This window comes from Fistularia commersonii, chromosome 3 (assembly GCF_037954325.1).
Source record: "Fistularia commersonii isolate RoL2024-O1a breed Wild chromosome 3, RoL_Fcom_v1.0, whole genome shotgun sequence".
Classification (NCBI taxonomy): domain Eukaryota; kingdom Metazoa; phylum Chordata; class Actinopteri; order Syngnathiformes; family Fistulariidae; genus Fistularia; species Fistularia commersonii.
In genome coordinates this window covers 21,849,013-21,875,104 of record NC_141286.1, presented here as the reverse complement: position 1 = coordinate 21,875,104, position 26,092 = coordinate 21,849,013, and the positions used below count along the sequence as shown (strand labels likewise).

Sequence of the window (26,092 nt, the reverse complement as noted above, 5' to 3'; positions counted from 1 at the left end):
TACTACTAGCAGCGGTGCTAACAGTTACATGCTAATAGCTGACATGATACAACGATAGCTTTGATATTTATAGGAGAAATAATAATGGCGGATCTTTGGCAGGACCGCTGTTGAAGATCAAGCCCCGCCCCCAAACGGAGAAGACGTGAGGTTCTTGTATTAAGGAAAGGACGTGATCACAGATGGGAGAAGTGCATCCTAAGCTAACCTCTGCAGAGCAGTCCCATGGCAGCATCACTAGCGAACTAGCCTAGCGCTAACTTGAAGCTTTCTTAAAAACAAAGAAGCTTCATGCTTTTGGCTACTCCAAGGGGCACGAACGTAGAGATCGGATTTGGTGGTCGGGTTTTAAGAGTGTCATAAGACGTTTCACCATCTGAAAAGAAATAGAATATTTTATTAGTTTTAATCCTCTGCCCCGCTGCCTCTCTCTTCCCTCAGAAGATTAACCCTTTGAACGTCCCCGCGGCCGGGGATCATTATGGGCTTTGTTGACATTTCTCCCTCTCCGCCGAACGAAGCGGCGTATGAATAATGCTCTCGTCTCGCCCGCGGCGACTCCAGATCTGACACGAAGGGCTTTTTCAAAAATTCCTTTTCAAATCCCAATCCTGCATGGGAATAGATTTGTTAAACCCCGGCAGGGGAGGAGAACCAAGTAGAAGGGGGGGAAATCGATCATCAATCAATAATGCGGTGTAAATGTTGAATGTTCGCGCACTCAAAGGAGGAAAATCGGCGTTCGGCTTCAGAATCGGACCCCCCGCCGCCCAGAGCTCTGTTCGCTGATGCCGCGCCGGGAAGTGGAAGACGATAGAGACGTCTGGATGGATAATGAAGCCCACGGTACAAACTGCAAGCTCAGCGATGAAAATCTGGTGAAATTCTGATTTACTGCAAAGATGTTGTCTTGAATCGTTCTGAAGTTGTGTTTTACAAGCAGGGCAAAGTTGTCAGGTCACTCATCTGTCGTTCGAAAGGATTTTTTTTTTTTTTTCAATATAAATCAGGTTGTATTAAAGGTGTGCGGGGCGATGGACAGGTGTGGCTCACCTGCTCCATGATGCACGACATGCCAAAGCTTAGCAAAATCCTTTTGGCTTTTTTTTAGCTTGCATCCTCCTCTCTCACACCAACTACCTTCATATCCTCTCTCGTTACGTCCATAAATCTTCTCTTTGGTCTTCCTCGAGACCTCCTGCCTGGCAGCTCCAATTCCTGCATCCGTCAATGAAAATATTCAAGAGACCTCCTCTGTACATGACCCAACCATCTCAGTCTGGCTTCTCTGACCTTCTCTCCAAACCATCTAACATGTGCTGTTCCTCTGATAGACTCATTCCTGATCCTATCCATCCTGGTCACTCCCAAAGAGAACCTTAACATCTTCATCTCTGCAACCTCTAGTTCTGCCTCTGTCTTTTTGTCATTGTAACAGTTTCTTGTCCATACACCATCGCTGGTCTCACCACTGTCTTCTACACCTTTCCTTTTATTCCGGCTGATTCTATCACATAGTGCCCCTGACACTTTTCTGACACCCATTCCAACCTGCTTGAACCCACACTCTCCGTTGCCCTTGACTGTTGACTAAGAACTTGAAATCCTCCAACTTCTAGATCTCCACTTCTGGTCGCCTCACCGTTCCACCCGAGTTCCTCTCATGCACACACATATACTCTATCTTGCTGTGTCTAACCTTCATTCCTCTTCTTTCCAGCACATACCTCCGCCTTTAAGATTTTCCCGAACCTGTTCTCCGCTCTCACTCCACAAAAATGTCATTTTCAAACATGATGGTCCATGGAGATTCCTGTCCAACCCCATCTGTCAGCCCGTCCATCACCGCTGCAAACAGTAGGACAATTGAAGACCCAAATCTGCCAGGAAGGTTGATTGGTTGTATGTCTCCATTTGAGGTCCTGTGATCACACACACACACACACACACCATGCAGGCTAAGTGTTATAGATAATGAATGAATGAATGATTTACATTCATTCCTGTTGTCAGACGCTTTCACTCAACCTCCGGCCATCTCATTTTTGAAGGAAAAAGGAATTGACTTCAGACGTGACGGTTCGATGAGATGAGATGAGAACGACTTTATTTATCCCGAAGGAAATTGTTTTGCCAGAGTTTCAAGCAAAAACATAACAATAATAGATAATAGTAGGAAGGAGGGAGAATAAGAAATACAATAAAATATAAATGGTCAAGGTTATGGCTATCAAGTGTTCTAAAAAAAAAAGTAAATTCAATTAACTAAATTGTTACTAAAAAAAGCCCCCAAGGGCATGGATTCAACCCTTCCTAGTTTTCATTAGAAAGCTCAGGAAAATGCAAAAAGTCGTGTATTCAGTTAGTTTCTAAATGGTCGATTACAACGGAGATAGGAACACTTTCATTAACCACATTTAACGTTAACCTCATATTATTTTTGGTTTCAGACCGATATCTCTGGGAATTCCTATCCCATAGCGCTGTGGGGTTTTCATGTTCTGGCAGTTTAAATGTAATTTCTAGATAAATTTGGGGGTTGTTAGCATCTTTTGGTGTTTAATAGAGGATGAAAGAGGCGGCTTCAGATGTGGAGTCTCATTTTCTGGATTCTCACCCAACCGGAGTGATCTGTCCACACCGGTGAGCATCCCATAAACATTGTAATAACACCGCCGGGGAAAGCTTGCAGGAGGTGAAGGTAAACGCCGGGATTGCACAGCCCCCGCTGCATCTGAGACTCAGACCTCAGAGGTGAAGATGAAAACGCTGTGTGTGTGTGTGTGTGTGTGTGTGTGTGTGTGTTTGCGAGGGGCTTTCTAGCTGCTCCCATTTCGTCAGCGGAACCGATTCAGCCAGCGGGTTTCAGATGACGGTTTCGGGACAGCCTCGGACCCAGCAGGGGGTCCTGAGTAAAGGTGGCCGTGGCCCCTGCCAGGACCTGGATTGAGCTCAGTGTGAGGGCGACCGACTTTTTTTCTTCCTTTTTTTTCAAATCCCACAAAAGTAGTCTATTAGTGGAGCGCAAACTTGGTACCAATGGAAATTAACCCGAGCTCTAAACGCTTCCTAGCGATAACCTGGCACTTCAACAAAAAGTCCGACAACCTTGAGAGTGGTACCGTTGGAAAGGACACTAAAGACAATGTGGGAGTTCGTCCAATTTCCATCGGTCTATCTCACGCGGTTCTTCAGATAAAGGCTTTTGAGCATTTTGCACTTTGGTGATGGTGTTGCAATCTTTTTTATCCCATTTTAACCGCGATGATCATCATTTTTTCTTTAAATCCTTAGAAATCAGTGTTACCCTAACCCTAACCCTAACCCAGCACTTACTACCAATACAATAGGGTTTGGACCAGAACTAGATTCGGAGGAAGAGCAGTTAAAATGGTTAAAAGATAACAAGTCACCACAGACCAATGGTTAGTTTAAATGCCTGCTTGTTTATCAAAAGAATTTTAGTAGTTAGAATAGTAGTAATTACAAATCGGTACCATAGAGACTTTACCGAAAACAGACACAACATTAAGTATTCTAAACCATTTGCATAGACATACAAATATGAGTGAGTTTCAGTTTCAACCCTTGTTATCCTTTAAGTAAAAAAACAAATATGAATTTCTTATTCTTCCATAAATTTAACTTATTTAGTTTCAGTATCTAGTATTGAGCTCTATTTAAATTATGCTGCGGTCTTTGTCTATCATAGGTTCTTATTCAGTTCCTATTTTTGAATGTTTTAAGCAGTAAGTTACTTTGCTTTAACTAGTTCTCTTTCATTTAAATCAACATAGGCCTATTTTAGTGCAAAGAAATCCAGTATTGGTATTACTTTCCGAATAGCAGGTGATTTCAACTACATTAACCATTGAGTTACATTAAACATCTCAATTAACCCAAAGGAAATGAACACATTCAATTGCAATAACACTTAAGATTCACAGCTCAAAGTAACCACAGTCTATTAACATAGACATTGAATAAAACACTTTGAGAGATAAAATAAACGTCAAATACTTAATATCTGTTCCCTTCTTTGTTCACTCACTCGATCAACTCGACATTCTCGTAACTTCTGGAACAAAATCGTGACCGGCGTTATGATTGGCTGATACATCTACCAATTCCGAAAGCAATAGTACTTTAATATTATTTTTAATCCTATTTATCTCATTTAGACATTTTCATATCACTACTATGACTTTTTTGTTTTAAATTATGAAATTCTATTCAATATTTATTCTTATTTATTCAACTATTTATTAACTTATGACTACCTTCACCTGGGTTACAACTGTCAATCACCTAGTCAATGGAACACTAACCTAGTACTGGTACCAGTGGAAAGCTCACATTTACCAGAGCTCTGCCCCTTACTCTGATTGTAACCTTAACCGTAGCTTCAGCCTTAACCCTGACCCTCATGCTAAACCTAACTCTCCAATGAAAAGTCAGACAAGCATGGGAGCGGCGCCATTGGAAAGCCCATCCAATACAATGTTGGGTGGGTCCAATATTCATTGGTGTGTCTCATACGGTTCTTCAGATAAAGCTTTTTGAGCATCAGCACTTTGGTGACGGTGGTTACAACACCCTTCGTTAACCTTGCCCCTAATTAACATGATTTTTTTGGGAAGTAAATCCTTCAAATATTAGTGTCAATCATGGAGTCATGGGAGCACAAACTTGGTCCTGGTACCAATGAAAATCCCACAGAAACAGAGCTCCGACTGATCTCCATTCCCCGCAGCCTCACCGTTCTGCCTGGGTTCCTCTCATTTACACACTCATATTCTGTCTTGCTGCGACTAACCTTCATTCCTCCCCTTTCCAGCGCATACCTCCGCCTCTAGCGGTCCATGGAGATTCCTGTCTAACCTCATTTGTCAGCCTGTCCATCACCCTTGCAAACAAGAAGGGGCTCAGAGCTGATTCCTAATGGAGTCCATTCACCTACAGCACACCTCACCACTGTCTAGCATACATGTCCTGCACCAGTCTAACATACTTCTCTGCCACTCCAGACTTCCTCATACAATACCAGAGCTCCTCTCTTGGCACCTGTCATATGCTTTTTTTAGGTCTACAAAAGCGCAAAGCAGCTCCCTCTGACCTTCTTGCTACTTTTCTATTAGCATTCTCAAAGCAAATACTGCATCTGTAGTACCCTTAGTGACATTCAATGGAAACATTTTTGAAAAGGAAAAGTACTAAATTGGGACCTTCTGGACCTGTTGAACATTCTGACTCAGATGAAGCCCCAAGTATGAGTAGTGGTTAGAAGAAAGTAAAAAAAAAAGTGAGCTCAAGACAAAACAATAAAAGTTAGATCGCGTTTGGATTCACTTTTACTGGGGAACTAACTGAGTACACTCTGTTATGCCTGGTGTCCAACAGTGCTATGGTTCCAAGCAAACTTAAACGCCATCTCCAAACTAAACACCCTTCACTTCACAATAAGAAGAATTTGTTGTTCATCTCTGTAAACGGACTGAGAAAAAGGCAGTGTTGTTGAAGAAACCCACCAAGACAAGTGACAGAGCTCTCAAAGCTAGCTACAAAGTTGCAGAACTCACCACTAAAAAGTGACGTGCAGTCAGTCGAGGCAGGGAAGGCCGGGCCTCACCTGTCATCATGGAAAGAAAAAAATGTAAAATGAAAAAATAAATTAAATGGTTATATTTATTCAGTGATTTGTAATATGAAGTTAATTTCCATGTAGCTTCACCAGTTTTAGTTACTTTTTTCAAAATCGTTAAAAAAAAATGACATTTACCGTTCAAATATGAAGAATAGACGTCTGTTGGCACGGCAACCAGCAGAGCATGCTATGCACTGAGACCGTATTGCTGTCTCTGTGGATGTCACTATTAAAAAAAAACACTTTCAATGTATGAACTAAATTTCCATAGTTGTGCTGATGTGTCGAATGTTTTTCGTCAGCAACTGTACTGTGTGTCTCGTAATCATAAAACGACTGCAAAGAGATATTAAGAGAGGCACGCATGGACGGTGCCTCATGGTAGGGGGCAACGCTGATCCCAGGGATCCTTCTTACTACTCGGCTACAGAATAATAGAATTAGCGATAGCAAGCTACAGTAAACAGTTAGCAAGTCAAGTGCAGCCATCCAGTTATTTTTATCCCGATCTCATCGGGCTGTAAAGCTCAAAAACGGTGAGGGATGAATGTAAACATCCTGGGCAGCTTCTAACTTTATTGTCCCAGAAGGATCTTATTTAAACTGGTCCTGAGGTGACAAAGTCTTCACTGATAGCGATTTCCATTGAGACAGAGAGACTTTTGAAAGTGAAGAAAGAAACGGAAGACTTCTACAAGCAAGTTATCAACGCTTCAGAAGAAGCGGCGCATGGACTTCATTTATAAGTAAAGGTAAGAGATAATAACGTTATTTTACATATGCTTTTTTATATGCTGCAGTATGTATATGTAAAGAATGCCGATATGATATTTGGTGAATGTCGGGTTCATATGTTTGTAGATCTGATAGTGATGACGTCAGTGCCTCACCAGCCATGAACCTCACTGCACGTCACTGCCACTAAATGACATTTATACTACCTGCCTGCAAAATCAGCGTAGGAGAAATGCTCGTCCCTGGCGCTGTTAGAAATCGCCTAAGTCCCGCTCTCAAATAATACAATGTCCAGACATATTGATGTCTGCAAACATTGAAAAGTGTTCTGGAAAAGTTGCACATCATTGGGAAACTTGCGTTCCAACCTGACAGTCTATGGATGTTAGATATATTAGATTTCACACTGAGTAAATACATTGGGACTAGTTTCATTCTTTTTCATTGAAAATGTTTTTGACATTTGGTTGTGTGCCGTGTGATTTTTCTCATGTAAGAATAAGAATAAGAATGAGAACAACTTCATTTATCCCGAGGGAAATTGTTGTGCCAGAATTTCAAGTAAAACATAACAATAATAGATAATAGTAGGAAGGAGGGAGAATAAGAAATACAAATAAAATATAAAGTGTCAAAGTTAAGGCTATAAAGTGTTTTAAGGTCTTAAACAATGTGAAAACTATGTAAACAATGTGCCGCGGCTCAAAAAAGGCCGGGGAAACACTGAAATAGATTATCAACGGATAATTCACGTCCAACCGTGGTCTTTTTTCTTCATCGCCCCCCCAAGGCCGGGCCTCCATGAGCCCGAGCAGCGTTTGTGTCGGTCCAAATAACCCGAGACCCGGAGAGACAACGAATCTCCTCTGGCAAGTCCTTGGCGACTGTTGCCAAGGGAAATCTCAAGTCGCCCAGACCGCTTGGAGGGGAAGGGGGTTTATCGCGACGCCGCAGCCGAGCAGAAACGGGGCCGAGGCAGAAGGTGGCTGCACTCGACTCTTCACTTTACAAACATGAAAAATGAGTTCACTTTATGTTCTGCTGTTTATAGAACCGTGGCTGTTTTTTCTCCAGGTTTTCTCCATCTCGTCCATCTGCGTCCAGACGTCCGTCCAGAAAATATCAGCAGGTTCGTTGCCGAACGCCAATGAGTGAACACGCCGATGTCGCTACGTGCAGCTCTGTGATTGACAGGTGAAGCTCCGCCCCTCTCAAACACCCTCCTCAACCCCTCAATTTGAAGATTAAGAATCAATTTTATAAGAAAAGTGAAACCTGAATTCCATTTAAAGCCTTTCTTTAGTTGTCAGTCTGTAAAATGAACAGATTATAGAAAGACATATCATTAATTGTAAATAATAATTGTCAATTATCCTAAAAGGGCGATTCATCCGTAATGCATATTGGGAATATCATACATCATCTAAATATCGATGTATTATATTTTTATATATGTGTTTATGAGTGGCAGAATATTAGGATTCTTCATCGCAGTTAATTCAGGTTGCACTTGATGTCATAAACAGTGAATTAATACTTATTTTATATACAAACATATATATATACAGACACACACACGTATATACATATATGTGTGTACCAATATATATATTTAATATAAATATGTACCTGTATATATATACACACATATATATGTATTTAATATATTTATAAATACCTGTATATAAAAACGGCTCATAATATATATTTTACTGTACTACATAATATACATATATATGTGTGTGTGTGTGTGTTTGTGTGTACCAGTGATGTGTGGTGAGTTTCATGGCTGGTGAAACACTGACTTCATCACAATCATGTTTACAAACATATGAATCCTACAGAGTAGCTTTTTCACCAAAAAAGCCGAGGGGTCGCAAGAAGAGACCCGGAATCACTAGCGCCCCCTACCATGAGGCTGCAGAACGGTGTGCCTCACCTAGCAGCTCCTTGGAGCCGCATTAGGATTGTTCAGCACATGAAACTAGTAACACACATACAGTTATTGACAAAAAAAAAGCACTGTACATTGGAAACGTAGTTAATATAACAAAAGTGTTTAGACATTTAATAGCGACATACAGAGGCAGCAATACGGTCTTAGTGCAGAGCATGCCAGCAGTCAGCCGTCATTGCGCGATCTACGTTGAGGCTCAACAGTCCGCAGCCTCAGCCCAGGTCTCTTCTCAGAGACGTGCGCTTTTCCTCTCCAAGACTGGCTGGTGAGGCACCGCCTCTCCTGCCTCCCCTCACTGCATACATATATATATATATATATATATATATATATATATATACACACATATACACATATATGTACATTTTTATAGTATAAAGTATTTTTAAACATTCTGTCATCAGTAAATGCATGGCTCTGCAAGTACTGCAGTACTTGTACCAAATACTGCCTAATGTGGATTCTATGTGACACACCGCGATATGCGTGTATTTGTACACGGTGTATGTGATGCCCGCAGTAGGAAGTTGTACTGTGTGTGAGTATTTTCTGCAAGGAGAAAAATCACCGTCTTCTTCTTCGGATGGAAAAAAAATGACTTTATTTACATCAGCACAGGATGGACAAGGACGTAGAGGAGCAGGCGTTGGAAAGCAAAGGCGACTCCACGGTGCGTGTTTTCTTTCTGTTCTCCACCGCGGTGTGTCCGACGCATTGCGGGTGGCCGCAGTGTTATGCGCGGCGTCCTCCACGCTGTGCGCGCTGGGGTCTCCACGCGTTAAGCGCGGCGTGGTTCGCGCATTACGCGCTGGTGGGCGACGCAATATACATGGTACAGTCGACGCATTACGCACTGGGAGGTCCACGCATTACGCACGTCATGGTCCACGCGTCGTATGCGCGTTGCCGACGCTCTACTGGCAGGTTGCCTAAGCATTACGCGCGCTGTGGTCCGTGCTTTAAGTGAGAGTTGCCGACGTGTTACGCGCGCTTGGACGAGCCGTTACGCACGGTTTTGCCAACGCGTAACGCGCCTTTTCATCCGCGTATTACGCGCAGAGTAGCTCTCGTGTTACGCACTGACGGTCCACGCGTCATGCATGGGGTCCACTCGTGATGTGCGGTGTAAGCCCACGCCAACACCGTGCGAGGTGTGGCCCACGCGTGGCGCATGCTGTGGCCGATGCGCTGCGTGTGGCTGACGCGCCGTGACACTTGCGGGCGTTGGAAAACAAAGGCGACCCTGCGGTGCGTGATTTTTTTTTTGTCCCCAGCGCGGTGTCGCCGACTCATAACGCGCGTCGTGTCCCGCGCGTTACTCGAGGTGAGCACCACGCGTGACGCGCGGCATATCCGTCGCGTTACGCTTTACATGGCCAGTGCGTTTGCCTTTGGTCGACGCGTTGCGCGCGGTGTAACCCACGCGTTGCGCGCGGTGCGTCCCACCGCTTAGCGCGCGTTGTGCCCCAAGCAATTCTCGCGGTGTGTTCCACGCATCACGCACGGGGTCGACGTGGCCACTCTGGCCGGTCGGCGCATTTTCTTTTGACTGACGCGTCCCACGTATCACGCGTTACGCATGGGATCGACCTGGTCCTCCCGGCGCGCCCCACGCGTTACGCACTAACGCGCCCCACGCAGCCCCGGCGCCCCGTTTTCCAGAGTTACCGGATGCGCGCGATCGTCCTGGCGCCCGTCAGGCCTTTGCGATCGATGATGGACAGCGTGTACTCCACGTTGTCCACGATCCTGAAGGGCACGGCGCCGTGGATGTCGCCGTGCGTGAAGGAACGCGTGGCGCAGTCCTTGTTGGAGGGCGGCGGGGAGGAAACCCGCCAGAGGAGCCCGCTGAGCATCTTGCGGATCTCCGGCCGGATCAGGCAGTAGAGCACCGGGTTGAGGCAGCTGTTTGCGTGGGCCAGGCACACGGTCACGGGGAACACGTAGGTGTGCACCAGGTAGTAGGTCCTGTCCCAATCCACGGCGTTGAACTTCACCAGGACGCCCCACAGCGTGATGGCGTGGTTGGGCATCCACAGGCAGAAGAAGGACAGCACCACCACGGCCACGGACTTGGTGACGCGGGAGCGGCGCCGTGGGTTGCCGCCGTCCATCGTCCTGCGACGCACGAAGCGCAGCAGCAGCAGGTAGCTCACGGACACGACGAGCATGGGCGCCACGAAGGCGACCACGATCTTCTGAACGTGGTAGAGCGCCAGCCAGTCGTGACCTTCTGGGAACCGGAGCAGACACAGTTTCTCCCCCGCCACCAGCGTCACGGTGGAGAACACGGCCGTGGGCGCCGTGGCAGCCGTGGCCGCCGCCCACAGCACGGCGCACACCCACTTGACGCGGCGCGAACGGTCGCGGCTCTTCTTCTTCAGGGCGCACGCCACGGAGCAGTAGCGCGTCACGCTCATGGCCGTGAGGAAAAACACGCTGGCGTACATGTTCATCACGGTCACGGACAGGATGATCTTGCACATGGCGTCTCCGAACGGCCAGCTGAAGTCCAGCGCCGTGTCCACGGCCCAGAAGGGCAGCGTGAGCACGAACTGGAAGTCCGTCACGGCCAGGTTGGTGATGAACACGTTGATCGTGGATCTCTTGCGACCCTGGCGGATCCGCATGAGGAAAAACACGAGCAGGTTGCCCACCAGACCCACGGCGCATACCACGGAGTACACCACGGAGATGAGGATGCGCAGCACGGGCGTGCCGTCCGCGGCCACGTCGATGTCCTCGAAGTCACGCGTGGAACCCGTGGAGCTCTGGTTTTCCGCGCGGCTATGGTTCCGCGCCTCGTCCATCCTGGCGTGGGGGGGACCCGGATGTGGCTCACCTCCGCGGGGCTTTCTGCGCCTGCGCTCTTATACAGGTGTGTCGCTCCGCCGCCGAGCTCTGATTGGTCGAACCCCTGCCCTCCCACCCCATGCATCCGCGTGCAACGTGAGGAGCGAAGCATCGCGATGAAACGTGAGATTTTTCTGCCAAAGGAAAACAAAGACGCTTATAAGGAATCGATGCGGATCGATAAATAACTGATTGATTCGTTTGCGTCCGTGAAAGAGAGGGAGGACGGGCCCGCCTGCAGTACCCCAAATTGACCGCTAGATGGCGCAGCAGGACAGAAAGGACGTGTTTTAGAGTCTTCCACAAGCATAAGTCCTCAACTTTCTTCTGATTTTAGGTCAACGTTTGTTTTAGTTTTCATTGACATGAACCCGCGATACAAAATACTATGACTTTTTGTTATTTTTATCTTTTTTCCCCCCCATTCTGTTGTCCTTTATTTCTCCCTGCTTTCCATTTGTTTGTGTCTGTCTTATGCTATCTTTTTATTGTCTCTTTTATTGTGGCGCTACTGTGACAAAAGAATTTCCCCAATGGAAATCAATAAAAGTATGTCTTATCAATCGATAGATTGCTAGATTTCCCCCAACCATGCGTCCAATCCCTATCTGTGGTTATTGCTGTTTTAAAAACAACTCTTGAAAAATCAGGACAAGGCACAATACTTTCATACAGGAGTTTCAGATATAATAGTTAACTTAATTCAATATTCTTTCTTTCTTTCTTCCTTTTTTTTCTTTCTTCCGGTGATGTCATCCACCATTGAGTCTTCTTTTATTATTATTATTATTATTTAATCGTAATTTATCCTATTTAATTTAATTGAATATATGTATTCGTTTTTTAAGATTTTTTTTTTAGATAATTTCATTTTATTTTATCATTATATTCAATTGGTTTCAGCCCTGGTTCCTTCCCTGCCTCCCTAATTGAATTTAAATACCTTTTTTACCTTTTCTCAGATTTTTTATTTTATTTTACTCCATTTGAGCCCTGGTTGCCTCCCTGTCCACATCCTCCAGAATTTCACTAATTCGCTTTTATTTTTTTCCCCCAAGATATTCTATTTATTTTTCTTTTTTTTTTTTTTTTGGTTGACCCTCCAAAAAAATATAATATAATAACCTTTATTTTTTTGGAACATTTTATCTTATTTAATCTTATTTTATCTGATTAATTTTTTTTTTATTTGAGCCCGTTCACCTCTTACTTCAACCTCTAGAATTTAATTTCATCACCTTTTACCCAAAGCTTTTTTATTTTATTTTATCCCACTGGATTTCATTGTATTTCATTTTATTTGACCTCAGGTTGCCTCCTCCCAAATTTAATTCATTTACCTTTAACTTTTTTCCCTAGATTTTTTTATTTTATTTTATCGTATTTTATTTGAGCCACGGTCGCCTCCTCACCAGCATCGTCCCAAATTTGATTTAATTACCTTTCAAGCTTTTTTTTATTTGATGTAATAGTATTTTCTTTATACGATTTCATTTCATTTCAGCCCTGGTCGCCCCCACCAGACACCTGGATTTAATTTTAATCTTTTATTTATATAAACTTTTATTTTTCCCCAAGATTTTTTATTGTATCTTATTGGATTTTATTTGAGCCCGAGTTGTCATCCCATCCCCCAATTTAATCTAATGTAATTACGTTTTTTTTAATATATTACGTTTTTTTAATATATTATGTTATTGTATTTTTCCTTATCTTATTTTATTTGAGCCCAGGCATCCCCCATCTGAACAAATTTAATTTTAATTACATTATCCTTTTTCCAAATATTTTTTTATTTTACCACCTCTAATTTAATATTATTACCTTTTATTGCTATTTTTGTTTTCCAAGATTTTTAATTTTATTTAGTTGGATTTTATTTGAGCCCTGGTCGCCCCAATTTAATTACCCCCAATTTTTTTTTCCCAAGATATTTTTATTTTACATAATTGTATTTTCTGTATTTTATTTTATTTTATGTCAGCCCTGGTCAACCCCAGCCCCCACCACCCTGAATTTAATCTAACTTTTATTTTTCCACAAGATTTTTTTTTTTTATTTTGTCTTATTGGATTTTATTTGAGCCCTCGTTGCCCCCCCCCCAATTTAATTTAATTACATTTTATATTCCCCCCAATATATACTAATATACAATACGATATATTTCATGCTATTGCACTTTCTTTATTTGTTTTATTATTTGATTTATTATCTTTTGTTTTTTCCCCAATTTTTTTTTTAATTTATTCTATGCCATTGTATTTTCTTTATTGCATTTTATTCGAGCCCTGGTCTTCCTTTCTTCCTGCATGCATGCATCCTCCCACCGAACCCGGTCTTCACCTTGACCCACCGGGTTGAGAGGGACTAACCGGTTTTCCCCCCCGGCGTGTCAGCACCGGATCCGGTTACCGAGAGCCGCCGTCCCTTTAAGCTTCCCGGGGTGGAGGTGGAGGTGGAGGGGAGGGGGAAGTTGCTGCAGCCCCCATTGTCTTAAGTCCTCCCATCTGTGGGGGTGGCTCTGCTGCAGAAGTTTGCAGGGAAAGAAAAGTTTTTCGAGCTGTCACTGGCTGCCGGGAGGAAGAGGAGGAGGGGGGGGGGATGATGGAGGAGGGAGGAAGAGGAGGAGAGATGGAGGGGAAGAAGAGGGGGTTGCAGCCGCTTCATCGACCAGGAAGTTTTTAAGTGTGAGATGCGAGCGGACGGCGCGTCCCGGGCCTCCGCCGCTGCACACACGGGGTGACCGGGCCGGATGGAGCTCCTCTCATGACGGTCGGTACTTTGAGATTCCCGCAAAAAAAAAAAAAAAAAGTAAATTTCAAAGAAAAATGAGCCGTCCGGAGTGCGGGGTTCACGCCTGCGGCCGCGGCGGAGCGTCTTCGACCCTCCGCGTCCTCGTCTTCGTCCTCGCCGCTCTGGAGCTCTGCAGCGCGCCGGCGTCGGCAGGTCAGTGGAGCTTCTCTGAAACAAAAAGAAAAACAAAACAAAAAAAAAAAACGGTGAGGTTATGACACGCACGGTCCACGGGAGACGGTGGTTTTTTTTTTTTTTTTTTTTTTTTTTTGCGACCTGTGTGCGCGTGCACGTGTGCGTGTGTGTGTGTGTGTGGCACAACAGCGGCTTCCAAGTCCCTCCGGAAGTAGATGTGAGGACTGACTTTGACCTCTGAACTCACTGGTGAAGGGGCGGGAAACAGGTGTGTGTGTGTGTGTGTGTGTGTGTGTGTGTGTGTGTGTGTGTGTGTGTGTGTGTGTGTGTGTGTGTGTGTTTCCCCTATTCCAATAGGAGATAAGCTGCTGTCAGGATGAGTTCATATCAGGAAATCAAAGGATCCATCACTTCCTGTCTGTGCAGGATGTTTGTGTTTTTGATATGTTGCCAGGCCGAACTTATATCTGGTGTGTGTGTGTGTGTGTGTGTGTGTGTGTGTGTGCGTGTGCGTGTGCGTGTGTGTGTGTGTGTGTGTGTGTGTGTGTGTGTCTTTCCAGGTTAGCTTTTGACCTTTCGGATTTTTTTTTCTCCGCCAGAACCTGTTTGAGTAGTCCCGCATGGAATATATAAAGATAAATTGAATTGACGTTATATCCAAAAAAAAAAAAAAAGAAAACATGTTTATTTTAATTGCTAAATATATTTTATGCAGATTGTTTTTGCCACAATTTTCCCTCTAATTTATGAGTTTAACAAATTATTCGTGAATCCCCCCCCCCTCCACAACATGTATATGCAATTCCATCTGCGGCCGCTTGGGAAACGAGTTCACTGACTAACAGGAAGTGTGTTTGTGAACAGCGCCCCCTAGTGGTGACATTTCCCTAATTGCTTGCACATGGTTTCTAAGTTTCTAACTTTCAATTAAGAAAAAGTTCAGCAATTATCAGACAAATCTTTATTTCAATCAGGAGCGTCTTCAAAAAACAGACTTTCACTCTGCAGTAATTTGTATTTATTTTTCTTCATTGTTATTTTTCTCCCTTGCAATTATCCACTTTGTTTTAAGTGGGATTGACTCAGAATGTTAAACCTTTTTTTTTTCAATGTTTGGACACAACTTTAGAATTTTACTTTCTCAGGGCCGTTTTATTTTTATTTCATTCAACATATTTCTGCAGCTAATTCCAAGAGACAGAGAGACCTTGCGGAAGCCTTTGTTAGCATTCCGTATGTATGACGGTGTTTGGATGTTTCGAATTTAGAGGCGGTTTCCTTCACACGTGCATGAAAACGAGCCTTGGGTGTGTTATTATGTAACCACCCATGAATAGTGATACATACAGATCATTCGTCGTTATGCTGTTTGTCAAAATAAGTTTTTTTTCAAATTAATGTTACTCAGGAGTCATCGAGAGTGAATGAGCTTATGTCCGATTTTGCTTGATCCCAGAAAACGGTGTCCCGTCAAGGCGAGGAGCTTCTTTCTGACTGAGACGGCAGCTTTTGTCATGAGCTGCGCTTCTTCTCCTCCTTTAGGCGGGAGGTTGTGCACAACAGCAGCGGCGCTGGTGCGTTTCGAGGCCCGAGGTCCGATCTGGTCCGGCAGCTCGCGGGTCCTGAATGCTGCGCGCTCTGCAGAGCATGCAGCGGGGTCAACGGGGGGGCAAACATACATTGTTGCCTAGAAACAGACGGGGCAACCTGCCTTTTTGTATGCACGTGCATGTGATAGTTGTCTTCGGACGGATATCCGTTCCGCTAATCATTTGGCGCCGGTCAACGAAGAAAATCTTTTTTGGTACAAATTGTAGTTTTTTTCCTTCTGGATCTTATGATTGTTTCAACCTTCGCCTCACTGCCGCACTTAAAATTGTAATTGCCTAATATAAAGTGTAATCGTTGCATAAAACCGGTCCCTGGTACAAAAAAGATCGGGGGTCGCTGTTTTAGGGGACCGTTTTTGGAAAGAGGCTTACTGGAGTCCAGGCATCATCTTGATTATTAAGTATAAGGTGTTTATCTGATCAATCTTTTCCTAGTCTTGCGCTTATGATCATGTCAAAAATATTTGATGTAAGTTTTTCAGTCTTGACGGTGATCTCATTAATCCACAACCAATAGATGAGCTCGAACCAAACCAGAATCAGGAAGCCTGGTAGACAAACAATCAGCAGAGCGGTAACGGCGGAAGAGACGCTATTTGTCGCCGATTTGGATGAAACGGGAAAACACGCCGGCTTGTACCATGTCAACTTTCCAACAGGCAAAGCGATGGATAGAAATAGCAGAGGCTCTGCAAATATTCTGCGAAAACACCGTCATGGTGGGAAAAGTTGCTGAAAGAATCTCGTTGTCGTCTGTTAAACAGTGACCACATCTTTGGAAATCTCAGTCTGGGACTAGAAGGCGAATAAAAACTTGTAAAACTAATCTTTAGACGTGAGAAGGTGTGTGATGATAGGAGAGATGTTGTGTGTGTGTGTGTGTGTGTGTTAGCACTTTCACTCCTTGTGTTTTCAAAGTGTTCTGCACATAGCGTTCACCCATTCACACACACACACACACACACACACTGATGCTCTGCAGCGCTTCCATGCAGGGTGCTAACACCATATGGACTGTAGAAGGTGGAAATGGATCCAGCAACCTTCTGCTCAGGGCCACCACATGCATGCGTATGCGTATGTGTGTGTGTGTGTGTGTGTGCAGTACTCAAAGCGCATCGCAGTGACTGACACACACACACATGCGCGTCGGCGGCTGCCTCGCAAGGTCCAAACCTGCTTATTTAGAGCAATTAGGGGTTGAGTGTTTTGCCCAAAGACACATTGATGCCCAGATGGCCGAGGCGGAGGATGACTCAGCCTCCTCCTTCGGGGCGAGCGGCGAGGAAACGGCCGGGAAAAACCGCTTATTACCCAGATCGCTTTGGACTTGTCTCTGATCCGATCCCGAGCCCGTACTCCTAATCTTGTAAAGTACTTGATTCTCAGAGTCGCTCCATAGATTTTGTTTATAGCTTTACATCGGGGGTATTTATTTATCCTCTCTTCTCTGTCCCCTGATGCTCTTCTTCGTCTCCTCTTCCCACCGCCGTGGCCTCCCCTCCGACAGAGAAGCCTCCCCCGGATGCGCCGCAGTACCGAGTGGTTCACCCCGTCAGAGTGGATGTCAGAGGCCACTTCCTGTCCAACTTCCTGTCTCACCACGCTCGCCGCCTACAGCGCAGGGAAGCCTCGGCGGCGGCGCCGGCGGACCTGGATCGGGTCTTCTACCGCTTGCGGCACGACGGTCGAAGTCTGCGCCTCAACCTCACCCTCAACCCCCGCCTGCTGGGTCCGGGCTTCCTGACGGAGAGGCGCTTCGGCGGACTGAGCGGCGCCGAGATCCGGCCCCCGGCGTCCTCCCAGTGCCACTTCTTCGGGGAAGTGTGGGACGAGGCCGTCGTCAAGGGCAACGCGGCCATAAGCACCTGCGACGGGCTGGTGAGTGGGTTTTATGCTAATGTGGAGTCTTTAACCTCCCCTTCTCAAAGTCAGCTTTCTAGTCAATTTCTCCGCATGGACAGGACGTACAGAGGAATCAAAAAGACGTTTGTCACAATCCAACAGCGACATGAAATGAGCAAAATAATAACAGGTTAACAGTAAAGTGCATTCATCAGTAAATATTTATTAAACTACACCATATGGCCAAGCGTGTTCGCTCACCTGCCTTGACTCACATATGAACTTAAGTGACATCCCATTCCTAATCCATAGGGTTCAGTATGACGCGGCTCCGCCCTTTGCTGCTATAACAGTGTCAACTCTTCTGGGAAGGCAGTCCACAAGGTTCAGGAGTGTGTTTATGGGATATTTTTGACCATTTTTCCAGAAGCGCATTTGTGAGGTCATACATCGATGTTGCACGAGAAGGCCTCAGTCTCCGCTCTATTCGTCCCAAACGTGTTCTATCGGGTTGAGGTCGGGACAAGTTCATCCATAACAGACTCTTGTCATCCATGTCTTTATGGACCTGGCTTCGTGCACTGGTGCACAGTCATGAACCGTTCCCACAAAGTTGGGGGGCATTGGATTGTCCGAAATGTCTCGGTATGCTTTCAGAGTTCCTTTCACTGGAACTAAGGGGCCGGAGCCCAGCTCCCGAAAAACAATCAAACTCCACCAAACTTTACACTTGGCACAATGCAGTCAGACAAGTAGCGTTCTCATGGCAACCGCCAAACCCAGACTCGTCCATCAGATCCCCCAGATGGAGAAGAGCGATTCGTCACGCCGGAGAACGCGTCACCACTTCGCTGGAGTCCAGCGGAAAGCCACTCTTCGAAGCTCTCTGCGCGCTGCTCTTCGGCTTATCTGAAGGCCACATGAAATTTGGAGGTTCGCAGAAAATTGGCGACCTCTTCGCTCCGTCGATTTACGCGGCCTCCCATTTCGTGACCGAGTCGCTGTCGTTCCCAAACACTGACAGTGGGCCGTGGAATATTTAGGAGCGAGGACATTTCATGACAATCACAGTTCCACGCTGGAATTTACTGAGCTCCTGAGAGCGACCTGTTCTTTCACAACACATGTTTGTAAAAGCAGTTTGCATGCCTTGGTGCTTGATTTTATACACCTGTGGCCGTGGAAGTGTTTGAAACATCTGGTTCTGATCATTTGGATGTGTGAGCAAATACTTTTGGCCTTATAGTATATGAGGTATGAAGTATACACAGTGGTCCGTGAAGCTACGTATTTCATTTCTTCCAGAAGTGGGTTCGTATGTTGATTTCCTTTGTATCTCAAATGAATTTTTCCCATTTATAATAAACTGAAAACAAATGAATGTGTAATATCAGTCAGACAGTCAGTTCATGCTTTGCTTAATTTCCATTGAAAGTTCACCTCTTGCTTTCTTACGGCTTATGATGATGATTTAAAAAAAAAAAAAAAAAACACAAAATAAGCACAAAGATATAAAATTATGCCACAGAAGAGCTACGAACACAACACGAGATATGCGTATTACCTGGAAGAAATGGACAATGCTGGAAGCTGCGAGTTGTCGGAGTGGCTCGGCGCGAAACGTGCAAATTTCAAATTCAAATTTTTTCGCACACGTTTTTTGTATCATGTCATTTTTTTTCAAAAAAATTTGCTTGAATTGCGCTTCGTATCTTAAAAAATTCGTATATAAAGTGATCGCAAGGGACCGCTGTGTATATACAGTTTTGTGTACAGTTTAGTGCAAAGGTCAGTCGGTCGTACCATAATGGTACATATGTGCATATTGGTGCAATCGCAGCATGATGGTTTTCTTCGCGCAAAGTAGCAATAGTGCAAAAAAATGGACGACAGGGGGGGCCGGGGGGAGTGTGACGGGCCGGCGTCTCACCAACATTATTGTCTGTCCATCAAAAATAATCGTCCCGCTCCTCCGCGAGCGCTGGCAACAACTGGGAAATCGTCTTTTAATTAATGAGTCTGTTTTCAGTTCTGCACTGTATGATATCCGGCTCAGTGTTATCAAAGACGCACACACACACACACACACACACACACACTTCTTTGTTGTTTCTTCTGGTAAGTTATCTGACTGATTTAACAGCCATTATCACTCGACACAATCTTAGTATTAGTCAAGTTGGGTTTATTTGTACGCCGCCAAATCACAACCCGGTTGTCCGATGACACGTTCCATGTCGAGCAGGTCTGGACCACCGCTCGCTTAGATGACTTGTGGAAACCTTTTACCTTTGGGGAAAGTTTGAACTGATCCCTGGTCAATGTGAGCGAACTTCTGCCTCGACTGGTTCGGGTAAAAAAAAAAAAAAAAAAAGGATCAGGCTCAAATGATCTGATGCGGTGAGTACAAGTAGTGCTGACAGTTACACGGTACTAGCTGAAAAGGCAGACACCTTGTGATGACAATAAAATATAAGATATACTCTATTGATCCCCATTGGAGAAATTGTTTTGTCACCGCAGTGCAACAATGGCAGTATCAATAAATATGAGTATTAGTATTTCACAGAATGAGAAAAAAAAACAGCAAGGGTGAGAATAGACGACCATCGACAACAACAAGGATAAGAAGAGAAACGGTGACAATAACAAAAATTAACATGATGCTAGTGGAGTGACACCAAGAAGGGTAAAAAAAAGAAGGGCGAATGAGTGAGGTTGTGAGTTTGCGTTAGCACAGATGCACCTCCGGCCAGTCAGAGTTTTGCGTCCAAACTGATGTTGCAGGGTCTGATGGCCGTGGGCACGAAGGAACGAGGTTACTGAAGGTGCAAGGTTACTATCACGCATTAATGAAGGGACATCAATGTGATATCTCTCTGCAGAGTGAGCCTTTGGCTAGCGTAGCTAGGGGATAGCCTCGTGCTAACCTCTATCGTAAAGCATGGGTGTCCAAACTTTTTGCAAAGAGGGACATTTTTGGCGAGGTGAAAACCATTCAGCCTGAAATTCTTTGAGGTGTCCGTGCTTTTGTTGCAGGCTAACGAAAAAAAAGTCAAACTCTGTTCCTTTTGCCTGTAATTGTCTCTAAATGTCAGATGAAACGTTTTCAATTTTCCGTACCGCAGTGTTATGATCCAGGGAAACAATAGCAAACTGTTGCTTCTTGTCAGGATACATTTTCCCCACCATTTTTACTGCAAGTTTTTTAATCAATTCACCTGGAGGAAAAGGTTTAGCGGTGCTTGGCAATTAGCGTTGCTACCTTGTAGCTTTCCTTTGTGGCATTTTCATTTGATTCACGGGCTCTTGTAAAAAAGCGCTGCTGTGCTATTGAAACAGCTTCCAGTTGCTTACATTTTTCGTTCCTTTCCAGTTAGATAGTTGTAGTTTTGTGCGTTTGGTCTGGTCGCGCCTCTTGATGTTGAATTCCTTGAAAACAGCCACCTGACACATTCGGCAGACACGGTTGTTTCGTATTTCGGTGAAAAAAATACTCCATTTGTCCTGAAAGCGGCGGCCCTGGATGTCATCTTTACTTTTTTTTTAAGTTACAGTTGCCATTTTTGAAGTGGGCTGGAAAGAATGACACGATGCCCTTTGACCCCTGTGACAAGGGTCAACGTCTCCTGCGGCGAAAGCATTGCCGCAGGTCTACCGCCATGTTCTGATGAAATATAAAATAGCTTTTTGAGCTTTGTATTCTGTGGTCAACAGTGCATATTTTTGATTTTATGACAGAGGCGTCTGTCTGGTGTACATTTGAAGACGGGCCGCGTTTGGCCCACGGGCCGGACTTTGACCACGCTTGTCATAAATTAAGGTTTTAAACCTATTCTCAAAAAAAACGGATGGAGACGAGTTGACGGTCCCACAGAAGATGAACTTCGTAACTGAACGCTCCGGCCCCTCTTTCTGTTTGTAGAGTGTGATTCTAGGAGATGCATTTTTAATCTTCATCTTGCTTTATTTCAATAGATAGTTTCATGTTGTGTTTTTTTATTTTTTTTTAATTTTTTTATTTTTTTTAAAGAAAGCGAGTAGATGTCAAGAGACAATGGAAAATTCCGTTTGGCGATGGTGGCTGTTTACATGGATTCGCTATGTAAACAGTCGTTCTGGAGCCAAAAGGAATTTACTTGTTTCATGTCCTGACGTCCGAATTTCATTTTTGTTGCTCGTCCGGGGCTTTTCTTTGGAACAGAAAGACCTTGGCTTTATGGCTGCCTTCGAGTGGGTATCGTCGTCATTCGCACGGTGTCGGGCGATGTCCTGGTTGACGTTCCGGGGGCGGCGGCAGCGGAGGGACTTTGTCAAGGGTCCAGGGTTTGGTTCAGGCTGCCCACCATGTATCAAAAAAAAACCAAGAACAGCCTGAGCTGCCGCTTGCAGGAGATGAATGGATGGCGGGATAGTTATTATTTTAGTACTCGTCAATGTCTGGGCATCTTTTTGGTCATTTTTCCCTGAAGGCTATTTTGTCGCTGCGTCTTGAAGCTGCTGTTAAATGCAATATAGCAGTCATTACTGGGACGACAAAAAAAAATGACGCCGGTTCTCGATGAGTTCGGTCGGTTTCTGGAGGCTCATCTCGGACTCGATCATCAATATCGGTTTGTCTGCGACCCAGCTGGACTGCATATCAAATGAAAGCCTGCCAGGGCCGAGGACAGTTAATGGCACTCAAAATCACCCCGGGGAAGGTAGTTGGCGATTTTAAATTCACAAAACCTGATTCCAAACTTTTGGTTCGGAATAAAACCAAGCCATTTTTCAAAACAGAAACCAAACAAGCCCACAGCTATGTTGACCTCAGCATCAAGTATTAACCTCCTTGCCAGATAATTGGTCAGATACATCCAGAAAAAGGCACACCTAATCCGCTGGATTCGTACTGTCCCGTTGTTGCCCCGGGTGATGGCAACTAATGCGATTCCTTCAGAATCCGACTCCGGTCTGTCTTGTATCCTTATTTTTGGAGGACTTCCACTGCGTTTGCTAATCCGTTAAAGACGATCTCTGACCTTGGATGCGCGGGCCGTGTTAGCTTACTTTGCTACGTTGCGCGCATCAGCAACAATGACGGCAACAATCCAGTCCCAACTGAGCAGGAGATTTTGTTATTGGACACTGAATCGAACGCAGTCACTTGTCAATGCTAAAACTGACTCTCCTGGCGGAGTCAGATAGTTGAGGCCATCTGTAGTTTTTTTTTTTCTGTCGTTTATAAAATGTTTCCTGCTCGAGCCACTTTTATAGAGTCCGTCCAGCTCCAATTTGGTTGCAGGAAATCCCCCCCCCCCCCCCCCCCCCCAGGGGAACCTGTTAGTTTTGCATTGTCACAGGCAGTAAGGGAACCAGATTGACGCAAACATCTGCAACATGCACATAAATCTCCGCACTTAAAAACAAACTCCCACAAGGAAGAGGAGGACAACACCGACAACATGGAGGGCAAAGTTGCTACAGCAATGATGTTCTGCATGGTGGGAATGATGATAATGATCATTATAATAATAACCATGGACTATCAGATGCGTTAAAGTCTTTTATTTTCATCCTGCGCCACTTCGGACCCTGCTGCTAGTGAACTCTGTACCTTTTCGGGCCAAAATGTTGTTTTTTTTCCCTGCAAGCTATAAAACCCCAGCGGTGTAACAGGCAAGAAGAGCTCGGACCTCTATTTAGCGCTGGTTCTGCCTTTGGCCGCAAGAACAAATCAAGAATTGCACCCTGAAGTCTGCAAGAAGTACAGGAGGTCTTCGACTTACGTCGGAATCCTGTTCCGATGCCATAAGTCAGAACTACCAAAAAGTTGAAGGGCGAAAAAACAACACAAAGGAAAGGAAGCGAATGTAGCACAATCCAATATGGCGTACAGACGGGGTATGCAAACAAAGCTGTCTTCCTCATATAGCGGACGTATTCGTCCACTCCGCTTGTCAACTCGTTCCGACGCAAAAAATGTTCGTAAATGTTGGGCGTTGAAAGGATGGAGTAAGAATTTCTCGATAAATTTATTGGCGATGGCGACGTAACCATGAAAAGCTGTAGTAAACCGAGGACTCCCTGTATTTGGTAATGGTCGTGGCTTATGAGTTCCACCAGTTACAAGCACTTACATAAGGTCTTCCTATGAAACTGTAAAAAAAACAAAAAAAAAAAAAACAAACCCTGCCTCGGAGTAGGAGTTAAAATGGTTCCAGGACCCGAGATCCACTCTCCCTGGTTCCTGAGCTGTACGAATGCACAAAAAAAAACGTCTTGAAAAGGTTCTGGGAACTGCAAAAAGTCCCTACAGCGAGAAAGGGGCCAATGATAACAACTTCAAGTACACAGCTTTGTGTTACAAAACAAGATTTTCGCCCATTCTTCGAACCGCATTCACAGATTCACTGAGCTATCAATAGTTTGTTGTGCATGTACGTGCACTTTAGCGGTATTTTTTGCCATTGCCTGGTGCTAGTAACCGCCTCGGTGTAATCTTACCTACAATATGGGTGCCCGCACTTTTTTGGCTTGCAAGCTACTCTTAGAAGGATTAAAATGATCTACAAGCAATAAAAATGGTTACATATATACTGTAAATTCTGAACTTTTATATAGGCTGCACCTACTAATTTTTAAAAGAAAAAATAAATTGTGCAGAAGAACATAAGCCACAGGTATCCCCGTTGAAACATGAGATATTAACGCAGCAAGATGTTACGGGAAAGAATTTTTTGAAAACCTTTAATTAAATAAATGACATTTACAATCTACAACTACCGGTACATAACGCAAATGCTTTTTTTTCAGAACAGACGCCTGACTTACACGCAGCAGCTCTATTTCCTTCTTCGACGGCCAAACTGATCGCTTTCGCCTTGAAAGCCCCATCAAATGCATTTCTGCGAGTCTTTTTCCACGATGGGGGTCTGTGCCAAAAGCGCAAAATGGCTGATCTGGACAATTATCGTAAATGCGAGTGGGTTTGCAGAAACACTTTCACTTGTACGCTGTGACGGTGAAGGTGGAAGGAAGGAAGTTACCGTAATTACCCTATAAAAACCCATAAATAAGCCGCATCATTGTAAAAGCCGGTGTTCTCAAAGTGCGTGAAAATGTAATTTAAGTATACTTAATATTTGAAATATGTATTGTTTCCCTTGCATAACAGCATGAACCTGTTGGGAACAATATAATAGTGTACATTTTTGGCCATTTCCTTACTCTGATGATGTATTATACTGAATGGACTCTGGTATGCTGGCCTCAAACACACTTCCAAATGTCCCATCCGTCATGATGGAACGGTGGTCAGATCGAGATCTTGGATTGGCTGCACTGCATGTCAATCAAGGGCATCAAGTATTATCCTCCTTGCCGGAAAATTGGTCAAATACATCTAGTTAACGGTGATCTAACCCGGTGTTCCCCCAACCTTTTTTGAGCCACGGCACATATTTTACATTAGAAAAATCACACGGCACACCACCAAATAAATATGTCAAAAGCATTTTTTTAACGAATTAGAATGAAACCGTAGTCTCAATTTACTTAGTGTGAAATCTAATATCTGTAGATTCGTCAAGTTGCAATGCAAATTTCCCACTGATGTGCAACTTTTCCAGAACACTTTTTTTGCAATGTCCGAAGACATGTCATCAATATGTCTGAAAATGGTATTATTTGAGAGAACTTATTTGAGAAGTTCTTCTACAATGATTTTGCCGGAAGGTAGTATTAATGTTTTGCTACGATGTTTGGCTGTTTGGATTTAGAGATGAGTTCAGCAACTTTGTAGCAAGCTTTCTCACTCGTCTTGGTAGTTTTCATCAATGCTGCCTGTTTGTTTACGCAGATACAAGTACCGTAATTTCCGGACGATAAGCCGCGACTTTTTTTACATAAACAACGATGCGGCTTATATATGAACTTTGGGTGGGGGACGCTAACGAGCTTCACGCCGCTAAAACGTTTATCCTCCGTTCAACTCCGACACCGAAGAAAGACGACTTTTGACGGTTTTAGTGCGCAGGAGGAAGCCCGAGATAGCGATCGGCTAGCCGGTGCGGCTTATATTGAGGTGCGCTCAATAGTCCAGAAATTACGGTACTTTTTATTTTATTTTATTAAAAATGTATCACGCAAACCATCACACTGATACACAGATGCACAGAATAATTCACTACCCGTTGCCATGGAATGGGCACGCTGCCCACATAGACATAGGAAAACACAGTATTTGCGATAGATAAATACATTTCGGACCAATCAGGTGAAAGTGGGCATTTTTCCACGGCACACCTGATGATATCTCACGGCACACTAATGTGCCGCGGCACAGTGGTTGGGAAACACTGATCTACTGTACTCGAGTCTGAGTTGAAATACTTTGCGCATAAAAAGTAAGCTAGTTTGCCTGAATAATTTGACGCCAATGGCAGGAATTGACAAAATAGAAACCAAAAAATAGAAACCATCCTGCGTCAGCTTGTTTTGAAAAGCGATCAACCAGTCGATCGGGATCGACATGTC

At 44.4% G+C, this 26,092-nt stretch overlaps 2 protein-coding genes across 2 annotated transcripts in view; one reads left to right on the top strand and one right to left on the bottom strand.

The window, feature by feature from the left end:
- Nucleotides 1-300: 300 nt before the first annotated feature.
- On the bottom strand, nt 301-11,176 carry rxfp3.3a2 (relaxin family peptide receptor 3.3a2). The gene is made up of 3 exons (XM_086139966.1): nt 10,005-11,176; nt 5,580-5,629; nt 301-376 (listed from the first exon to the last, which is right to left on the bottom strand). Exons 1-2 carry the CDS (start codon nt 11,144-11,146, stop codon nt 5,626-5,628), a joined length of 1,146 nt encoding a protein of 381 aa, XP_085996092.1. The 5' UTR covers nt 11,147-11,176; the 3' UTR covers nt 301-376; nt 5,580-5,625.
- A 2,647-nt stretch (nt 11,177-13,823) lies between these two features.
- The window catches only part of adamts7 (a disintegrin-like and metallopeptidase (reprolysin type) with thrombospondin type 1 motif, 7), an 87,760-nt gene continuing 75,491 nt past the window's right edge, over nt 13,824-26,092 (top strand). Inside the window, exons 1-2 of the mRNA XM_086144150.1 lie at nt 13,824-14,135; nt 17,238-17,608. Coding sequence (XP_086000276.1) covers nt 14,018-14,135; nt 17,238-17,608 — 489 coding nt within the window. The 5' untranslated portion in view covers nt 13,824-14,017. The remainder of the gene's footprint in view (nt 14,136-17,237; nt 17,609-26,092) is intronic.

Coding starts and splice junctions, on each gene's coding strand:
- rxfp3.3a2 (XM_086139966.1), bottom strand. CDS start 11,146: ATGGACGAGGCGCGGAACCATAGCCGCGCGGAAAACCAGAGCTCCACG.